The sequence below is a fragment of the Schistosoma haematobium genome, chromosome ZW, assembly GCF_000699445.3.
Source record: "Schistosoma haematobium chromosome ZW, whole genome shotgun sequence".
NCBI classification, from domain to species: Eukaryota; Metazoa; Platyhelminthes; class Trematoda; order Strigeidida; family Schistosomatidae; genus Schistosoma; species Schistosoma haematobium.
In genome coordinates this window covers 24,341,319-24,351,989 of record NC_067195.1, presented here as the reverse complement: position 1 = coordinate 24,351,989, position 10,671 = coordinate 24,341,319, and the positions used below count along the sequence as shown (strand labels likewise).

At 35.1% G+C, this 10,671-nt stretch overlaps 1 protein-coding gene across 3 annotated transcripts in view; it reads left to right on the top strand.

The window, feature by feature from the left end:
• The first annotated feature begins 3,887 nt into the window (after window positions 1-3,887).
• MS3_00003082 (uncharacterized protein) overlaps window positions 3,888-10,671 on the top strand; it is a 64,184-nt gene continuing 57,400 nt past the window's right edge. For 2 of the 3 annotated variants that reach the window (XM_051210776.1, XM_051210775.1), the window contains exons 1-4: window positions 3,888-3,981; window positions 4,019-4,109; window positions 4,147-4,333; window positions 7,014-7,140. In XM_051210776.1, the coding sequence (XP_051070794.1) occupies window positions 3,979-3,981; window positions 4,019-4,109; window positions 4,147-4,333; window positions 7,014-7,140 (408 nt within the window). In that variant the 5' untranslated portion in view covers window positions 3,888-3,978. Of the gene's footprint in view, window positions 4,110-4,146; window positions 4,334-7,013; window positions 7,141-10,671 lie in introns of all 3 variants that reach the window. The other variant, XM_051210774.1, reaches the window with a different exon arrangement.

The window sequence follows — 10,671 nt, the reverse complement described above, 5'->3', positions numbered from 1 at the left end:
TATGGATGCTGATCTACTAAGGCCGATCATACAAGGCTCAAAATCTGGCCACAAAGTCTTGTGAGTTTCTCAATGTTTTGTTTTTCTTACCCTAAAATCTTTCTTCTTTTCTACAATTTTATAACCTTTCATATCTTTTGATTTGCTATTAGTCCTTACTTCTTTAAACCATTAGTTATCTTCATAGCAGTGTGATATACTATGTGGACATCTAACCCATAAAACAAACTTTTCAACTATCTGATTTGCTTGTAACATGGACCTAGTAGAGACAGTGTATTCCAACTATGGGCTTTGATTAAAGCAGTATTCATACTTACCACAAACGTAAGAGAGCCTAACATCACAAAAGGAGGGAGGGTGGCGTTACTGACCAGAAAACATGACGGTGGGGAGATAAATTCAATCCACCCATGTCTGTAGGGCAGAACATTTTGTTTAATTACGGCTCCTTATGGTTTAGTGGGATGTCACGAACTTATGGTATTGATGCTGATTTATCACGCAAAACACCTCTTTAAATCGTATTACGAACGTTGAATTGGTTTCACTTCCTATCCAGAAATCCTATTACAAGCAAACTAGACAATTCGCTAATATACGAAGCCTACTCAAGACCCTATAATCATACAAAAAATAAGAGGGGCTCTAATAGCTTCGATAATAAAAGGAAGATAGCCAAATGTATATCACAATACTGTTTCTAGCACTATATTTTATTTTATAACCACACATAATCCCATACTCTCAGCTCCTTTCCGAATCGCCTCCATTTGTCAGTTGTAAGTCCACTCACACCTTGTTAACACTTATTTTCTTTAAGCTATTAAAATTCTCTTTCTTAACAAATACCTTAATAGAAGAAAATTAGACTGAGTAATCATACCTTAAACATTCCTTCATGAATATTGGCTACTCTGCCTCTCGTCCTTTGTTTTACTTGCTCCCTCTTTCAGCCTCCTTGTGATATGGAACGGGTGATTTCATCCTGCACCATCCTCAAAACCTTAGACATTTCAAAGGGACATAAGGTTGCGATTTCTAGAAGCTCTCACCTTCAATTGACATATCCTTGACCATCAGTCGCACGTTCTCAACGTAACTTTCATGAAGCGCGCCAACTGCGATACTGATTAAAACCACCTACATTCATATCTTATAAATTATCAACCCAGCTAAGTGATTAACCACAGTGGATATTATATCATTTGTAACAATTTGATCTTGCCTGTAAACTGGCATGCCTCATGTAACAAACTGTTATTTGAGAATAAATTATTATTATTATTATAAGCAAGGTTCCTGGAGTCGGTTATTGCAAACAATCAGAAGCATGGGCTAACGGCGGAGTTTTTGTCATTTCTGGTATATCTACAAAAGATCCATGACTAATATTGTACACCAAAATCAATAAATCTAGAATAATATTGGTCGATGCTGTATATAAATTCATTAAAGACGTACTGAGATCTCTTAATACAGTATTATCATGGATGACTGATTATCAGCATCGTATTTGCTATACGAATACAACAACTTTTTCAACCAAAGTCTGAACATCATATTTAGAATGCGAAGACCACGTTTACGTTAAAGGATGAGACAACTGAAGAGAGAAGTTATGCTATTGAAAGGTTTATGATCATTAAGTTCCACAGTTATGGCGAACAAAGTTATTCAATCTGATGTCAATATACTTTACTCGATAATCCAGGATTTGACCAAATCGATTATCCGTGGCTCAATAACTTTGAATATTATCATTGATGGTTGGTCTAGCCCTAAAAATAAGTTGTACCGGATTAACTTAAATCAACAAAGATTCGAAACTCCATAAATTACCTTAAGTGAACACAAGACTGAAAGGTTCTCGTATGTCTTACTTATCCAATATCGAACAAGCTATCTGTAGACATGTTCATTTGAGCGCAGCTTTAGTAGTGAGATGAATGACTAAGGACAATCAACTTCAAGGTATGAAGCAAAGAGCTCAAAAGATGCTACAGAAATTCAGGTTTTAGCGATGCTGCTGGTCGTGGCACCCTAATTTCCGAAAGATACTAACTCATTCAGATCAGAAGTCAGGGATGAATGATTTTGAGGATATATTTGGAAAGTTGCATATATACCGAGGTGCGTTTGATTTAATCTGGCTAGTATTTGCGTGGGATGAGAAGTACGAATTACTAGTGTGGATGCATGACCGAGCGTCTTCAGCCAGGGTATGTTCAGTAAAACTACTAAGGTAAGCATCAATGGCGAAAACCTAGAGAACTATTTATTGTATAGAATTATTTGCCATCACGTCACGTTAAGAATAATTCATTAGTATGTTTCTATTATCAGTGGTTATAATATAACTGTAGTTTTAGCTTGCTATGTCCAGTTGCATTATTGCATATTTTATTTATAAACTGATAAGAAAAACAAATCGCTGTCTCATGTTCAAAATTCGTCATTAACAATAATGATGTGTTATTATACCTTCTTTCTGTTGAAACAAAGTGCACCAACAGTACCAATGGAAATCACCTAAAATCACTTCAGAAGTAGACCGCTTTAGTGACTCTATCAAACTAGTGCGGCTAAAAACAATGAAAGATTCAGTGTTTAATCTGTTTCGTCTGATCACTTCAAATGCTAATCAAGATACAAGCCTACACATATGCTTCAGATAAGTGTACTTTAAGTTTAAATATGCTGTTACTCAGGCGGAACGTTAGAGTACTTAGTTCAGCTCTAGATCTCAGCTCGTCATATTCTTATTTACCACCATTCAAGGTACATAGTAGTCCGACAGATTCATAAGTTTGACATACCGAACAGAGGTGCAGGATTACTTGTAAGGTTTTCAAATTACCTTGTTCTATTTGCAAGCGATTAAGAAAACTTGACCGTTAATCTCATGCGTTATTCCAGGGTATTTTGTTTTTAAGATAGAAAATATCTATCGAAGATGAACGCTTTATCTGATGATTAGTTGTTGGGGTATTCAATATACATATCACTGCTGGTCATAGAAATTGAATATCATTCACGAACCTCAAGACTGAGCTTTAAGATGTGATGAATGACGAATCCTTAACGTTCCGGTATTTAGAAACTTTATTTCATCATGGACTGGCCTTACTGACGAAGTTCTCCTAGTCTGTGTGACTACAAACCTCTCAGTTAACAGGAAGGGATGAACAACCGTGAACACCTGAAGCTGATTGCTATTTCCTGCATTCTCACTTCTAGAAATATTATTCTTACTATAAATAATGAACCAAATTCTGACCACCTCTTCATCTTCCACCAAAACATATTAGTTTTTCTTAAAAGCTTTCCTGTTCAATCTGTTTACATAAACTACTTCTTAACTCAGACCGTTACATTCCTTCTACTTATTTACTATGTCATTTTATATTCTTCAATATTATATACGAAGAATTTGTAGCCTCTTAATGTGACAACACACATTTTACGGAAAAAACCCACCTATGCATACGCAGAAAATACCACTATTTATCGAGTTCACTACATTAAATACATCCAATTTTCTAGGAAACATGTATAACTGGTCGGACTATCTGCTTGTAGTTTCGATTCAGAGACTGTTTTCTTCTGAGGCTTATATTATGCTTATTTTGGATTGATTTTGATATTAAAAGTAAGTGCATAGTATGAACTTGCCGCACCATGGACCCAACTTTCCTTATGCTCTATTTTCCATTACACCTTACGCACTCCCGGCTGGACCACAAAGTAACTTCTATCAAGAAACAAACCGCTAAAAACTCATTGAACGATACCAAACAGTTAGGACCGCCTTGTGAAGGCATGGAGTGGGCTCTAATATATAAATTAATTTACACCAACAAGTCTAAAAGACCACGCGTATTTGATATTGAACAACGCATGTTCTTTGTTTTCTCTTGCTGCAGAATGTTTTTCTTTAAATTTACAGTTTGCCGTTAGCTGTTTTCGGTGGATGAGATGGTTTGCCAAATGATCCAATAGATTGACATTATATTAGGCTAGTGACAAGGTGTTATTATTTCAAGGATGTCTCTCTGTGTTTGGAGGAGTTTTGTTGCATCTTAGCTTTGGATATTTTTATACTGTTTGTAAGTTCCTAAATATACAGTTTTCACATTGTTGAAGCCAACATGGTTCCATATATTATGGACTACCTAAGAACATATGTTAACCCAAACTTATCGGATAAGGACGCAATTTGGTTATCAGCGCTAGGATTTTGTACTCAAGGCTTTTCCATGCCTGCCGGTGGATTAATTGCAAAAAAAGTGGGGTTTAGAATAGTGGTTGCGACAAGTTGCATATTTTTGAGGTAAATATATTTTAAAATTTGGTTTTATGGGATAGAATGCACACGACTCAAAGCCTTTATTTTCATTGATGTCTATCATTCATTCCCTTTCTGCCCATAAATTCTGGTCTCGCCCTTTATTTTTTGTAATCTTCGTAGAATTGATGAAATTGCGTGTAAAACATCGTAATATACGAAAATAGGGCTATAAATGAAAATTACTTTACAGTGAATCAATAGAGAACTGTGGGTTTATAGGTGCGGATGTTGTTAGTATCATGATGTACTTAGGAATTTCGGATGGAAACCAGTGTTAGTTCCGCAGCTGTTAAGCTCAACGTTTAAATAAAGACTCAACAATCAACAAGAAGTTTGTGTAAGCATGAAAAAGTACCGAAATTGTTGGAACGTTCGGTATTACTCTCGGAAAACCAAGGCATAGAAAATTCGATAGGAATTTCGCGCAAATTTAATCAAAATCATTAGTAACATTTCTAACCCTGTGTAAAATCAGGGTTATTTTATCACGTTTTAACTGAGTTTCACCGAAAATTAATAGCGAAATTTAAGTAAAATCAACACTAAATTGGGCAGCTCGTTAATGTTGGGTGTTCATGTTCAATTATTGCTTAGGTCGCAGCGTTTGAAGAATTATCTTGCAGAACGTTTCGTTATTATAGGATAGTGCTTTTTCATCAAGTTTAAGTTTTAAATTATGGTTACCAGCTGATTGAGTGAAATGGGATTCTATATATTTTGTTCTGTAACTTGCATTTAAAAGCAGTTTAATTAGAAACCAGGACATCAGTATATACTCCAAACGTAAAAACCCACATTTTACATCATCGGTTATCGGGTTGTAATTTCACTGTTGATTTACAAGTAGGCTTAAAAATGCAATCTGGTAAATGACTTCATCAGTAAATTTTTAAAAATGTAAAGCTGTAAATGCATTAAATGTAGACAAATAAACCAAAAAAATTGATAAGCCTGAATAACATTTAAATCGCTGAAACAGTAAAACCGTCTGGCATAATACCGAACACAAAAACGAGTTATTATTTCAAAACTTTCGCGTAACTAAAGTTGCGTATGTAGAACAAAACATGTTATAAATCATGATGATTACATTCTTTGTCTATTAGGCTTATGAGACAACGCAGCCGTAGTTTGAAAACTTTTACATCTCAGAAAACTATCTACAACAGTTAAAGTGCTAAGTAGCACACATATTGAGGTTACTAATAATTAGTAAAATCGATTGAAAAAAGTACTTAACGTTATCTAAAACATTTCAAAATGACTAAGTTTTAAACAAAACAGTATGTTTTACAAGTCTGTGGAAATGTGTGTGCTTTTACTATTTTTGTCTAAATTAAAATAGAAAAAGTAGACAATAGATGCGCTCAACTATTCTGCTCACTATCATTAGTTTAGGAGTTGACACTGACCATTCAAGAATCAGCGCATCTCAAACATACTTGCACTGTCGCTGAAGACGATCAAAATACTAAAGGTACCTTTAGCCTTCTTTTCGACCAAGACTAAACCATCATCTTGATCTAAATGAAGAAATAAATCTTCCGTGAGAACGGTCATTTCGAAAAATTCAAGCAATGAAACCGTTATTATGAAAAACATTAGTGAAAAAATTAAATATGAACGGCGAAGTTGACAATACCGACGAAAACACCAAATATCGATGTCCATTCTGATGACAGGTCATCAGTTGCTCTGCGTGCACTATTAGCGCTCCAGTGGAGAGCCTGTACATGTTTGACGTACGTCTGTGGTACACATTTCAGTGGCGGACACTTCCGTAAAACATGTAGATCAATCGATTCGAACACCACCTCAGGGTCAAAAAGTAAAACTGTTTCGAAGTCGGTAGATTCACCTCTTTGCGGGACCCAATAAAAAGAAAATTACCACAAGAAATCAAGAGTGTACCTGTTTTTGTTTCGTGAATCTGTATTAAGGAAGAGGAGCATGACAGTTTCAGTTAGTACTTACTTTGATAATTTACCTAAATAATGTGAATTTGGTGTATGTGTTTGATTTTCAACTAGCTATTGATGAGAAGCATAATAATAAGACTACACCATGTAGAGTATTTTAAACGTGTTACTGTGCTTAAACTTATGAGTTTTTTCTGCGTATCCGCACATTGGTTGACAGTAAACAAGTGACCAAGTTGAAATCGCTAAAATTACTCTATGTTACTTTGATTTGTAAGTGTTTTTTTACTAATAGATATTTTCTCCATTTGAAATTCTTTTATCTCGTTGGGCTTCACTCGTCTCTTTCCAACGAAATGTACTTATTCAAGGGTTGTTTGTTTTGATTTTTTATCACGAAGTTAACTCGAAATCATATTTAATGTAATGAAAATACCCATGGTATATGAGACAGATTTTCCGGTGAGTTCATTTTAATGCTAACTTTTCATAAGAGAACGTTTATTCTGTCATTTGATTTCCATAATTAAGCACACAGGGCGATTCGTTAATCACGTAAATACTTTGTTGCTCTGATCTACTGCGTTAAGATTATCTATTAAATTAGGCCAATAACAAGCAGTGCTTGTAAGATCTTTATTCACAGCTGGTGTATTGATGTTTTGAAATCAATATTAACTCATGAGCTTATAGATATTCTGATAACATACTTTTCCCTCACGTTTAACTATTGTATTTTTCAGTGGAAGCGTGTTTCTTACATATTTTACAATCCAGAAGACATTTGTTGGAGTAGTAATAACATATTCATTAACAATGGGTATAGGAATGGGATTCGCTTATTCTGTGGTGTTCGCTGTCGCAACAACAGTGAGTTTGATACACATTTATTGTATAATTTAGTGTTAATAAAGTTATTTGCAAACTTATTAAGTCAATGATGCTGAAGTAGCCTAAGACAATTAAACTACTTTAAGATGCTGATGTAAAGCCATAAAATGTCAGAAACACGAATGTTGCTGATGGCGTACGTAGAATGGTGTTTTTTGTTCCGATAGTTAGGGAATGAAAATTACGGCAGAGTTTTAGACACAGAAATGATTCCTTAGGAATAAATATAGAAACTTGAATGCATACTAATTTGTGGATTTTGTTATTTTCAGTACGAAACGTCCCACTGAATAATAAGTTTCGGCAAAAACATTGAAAAGTTATATTTGTCGTTTGTTAATATAATGGTACGCATTTCCAATTTATGTTTTTAAATGTAGCTTGAGCAGAAATAAATTCGAAATAATTAACTAGATAATATGAAATGAATAAACATTATCAGAAGGAACACTGATATACTCGATATTAATCAATGTAAATAGAAAGTCTGATCTATTTTCTTCTAAGAAATTTGTTTATGGAGGAAAATGTTAGTTCTTTATTTCGTCATATTAACTATCTTCTTCATCATGTAATTCATACCATTTTATTCAACAGATAATACATCATTATCAAAGTTCAAAACACTAAGAAAAATTAAGATAAAACCTACATGTTAGGTTGTGTTGATCGCGGCAAAAACTACTGCTTTTAAACAAAATTATGAGTGAAGCATGGTTAAACTTTATTAAAAGAAAGACCAATAAACACTTAACGTTTATTTAGCGTTCCAATAGCTACCGTAATAGAATCAAAGCTTTAACTAGCATATTTATAAGGAGTTTGTTTTATTTACCATGTTTTAGAAATAATAAGGGATACTATGACTACTATTTCTTACTTAAGAATATGAGTTAGCATGATTTTAGTCTTCCTAAGACCGAATAAGTGACAAGATTGCTGGATGGATTTTTGACCTTTTGGCACCAGAATACTTTCTGCAAATAAACACAGAAGGGTTTTGTCAAAAACATTTAAGAAAACTGAAAAATACGTGGGAAGTGATAAATGAATTCAGCTATTAGTTTTGGTTCCTTTAATTTTTATGTAACCTTATATTAAAAATACCTACAATAAAAATACATATTCACAATTGGTTAAGTCAAACATTAATGTCAACAAATCCATAGGTAATCCAAATGACTTTACTTGAGGTTATGGAACAAATGTGAGTATCGTTTAATAAAGAGCTACATTAAGGCACAATCCATATAGTGTTAATAAAAAAGCCCCCATAAAGTTAAAATTACTGCGTAAAATGTAGACGGCCAAGCGATTGTTACTAGATTTCTGCAAAGTAAATGCATTCAAAAAATTAAAACAGTTTAAATTGTTAGTATGTGCAGACATGCTGTCGTCTCTTTGTCATCTTTTCTTATGTTTTTACTGACTGCATTTTGAACGACGGAAAGAATGAGTTTGAAGGAGGCTTTTCAGTCTTCTTCAAGAAATCAGTCTTTCAGAGGCAGTGGTAACAGATAAATAGGCTGCACCAAAGCGACACTTGTGTGAGTCCTATAATGTTCTTGCTTAATAAACAGACAACGGCAACCACGTGCTATAACTGTTGTTATATAACCGTTTATTTTTAACTAAAACTAATTCTCAAAACTGCCTAAATGATAGGCTGAAATAAAACATGTTTTCATCAGCCATCGCTGAGGATACACAATGATGGACTAACTCATTCTTAAGCTCATATTTAAACACTGATCGTTCCCTAGTGCACGAACAGTTTTGTCTTCGTCTTACTAGGTCTAGAAAATTTATAGAACAGCCCCTCAAAATTCAGTCTAACGATAAAAATGTCAGTCGTACAATGAAATTGAGATAATGGGTAGAAGATATCAAAAAACAGATGAACTAGTCTTCGGATACTCCTCAGGTATCTGCTGTTACCAAACAACCTGAACGGGATGTCAATTGGAGCCTCTGACTCTTGAAGAAAATTAAATACCGTAAGAAATCTAAGAAGAGAGTGAAAGTGAAGCCCTGATGGACTAACTCTTAAGATCTTTAAGGGCGGTGGTACAGTTTCGGCACTAGTTAGGGCACTATTTAGAGCCTGGGAGGTTGATGTTATCTCATCTGACTGGCTTTGACTGCTGATCATTCACGTTTATAAGCGAAGACAAGAATTCTCTAGTGATAAATGCAGAAGAATCAGGCTGACCAATATATTGTGGAAATTATTAGCCTCAATAATCATCCGATGCTCAGCCACGTGGTAGTGAATAGGGAATCCAAAAAAATCAGGCTGACTCCATAACTGATTGTGGATATATATGCCAACTGATCTCTTTTCGGTAAGTTCTGGAAAATAGGCATATCTACCGACTTCGAAACAGTTTTACTTTTTGACCCTGAGGTGGTGTTCGAATCGATTGATCTACATGTTTTACGGAAGTGTCCGCCACTGAAATGTGTACCACAGACGTACGTCAAACATGTACAGGCTCTCCACTGGAGCGCTAATAGTGCACGCAGAGCAACTGATGACCTGTCATCAGAATGGACATCGATATTTGGTGTTTTCGTCGGTATTGTCAACTTCGCCGTTCATATTTAATTTTTTCACTAATGTTTTTCATAATAACGGTTTCATTGCTTGAATTTTTCGAAATGACCGTTCTCACGGAAGATTTATTTCTTCATTTAGATCAAGATGATGGTTTAGTCTTGGTCGAAAAGAAGGCTAAAGGTACCTTTAGTATTTTGATCGTCTTCAGCGACAGTGCAAGTATGTTTGAGATGCGCTGATTCTTGAATGGTCAGTGTCAACTCCTAAACTAATGATAGTGAACAGAATAGTGGAGCGCGTCTATCACTACTGTTATCTGGGAAGTTTCATCAGCTATTTTGGTCTCATTTCCAGCAAAATACCGGCACAGGTTCTGAAAGCTCAGCCGGTTTTCACTAAATCGCATCATTTGTGATGTAGGAAAGATCTTCGTTTTAATTTATGCCTGTAAACTTTAACCTTGTAAGTTGAGGATATTCTAAGGTTATTAGCATTTGGTCATAGATATCTTCCAAGTATCACTTGTGCATATTGGGGCCATCAAGTGAGTAGTCCTGAGGTTAAACGCAAACCGAGTGATGCAGGCGGCGAATCCTTCATCACACGAGGTACTTGTGACAAGTATTGGGTAGCCCCAACCACCTCTTACTTCGACGCGTGATTGTTGATGTGGTAGTTTTGGAGGAAGCTAGAAACGGCTTTAGCAAGACATAATATCAGTCCATGAATTCACTGGGAATTGAACTGTGCCGTGCAGATGAGTGGAGACTAAATACTTCGGATATACACGAGAGCTGTGATAATCAGTTAAAGATGCTGGGTAATAGTGCAGGTGCATTCAGACTTTGTCTTCCTTTAGATCCTAATTTTCTTGACTGCCCGTGAAAATTATTTTGTCCTACATATCCACATCTCCAGTCATACCTTCAATGCCTGATCTTTACACCCCT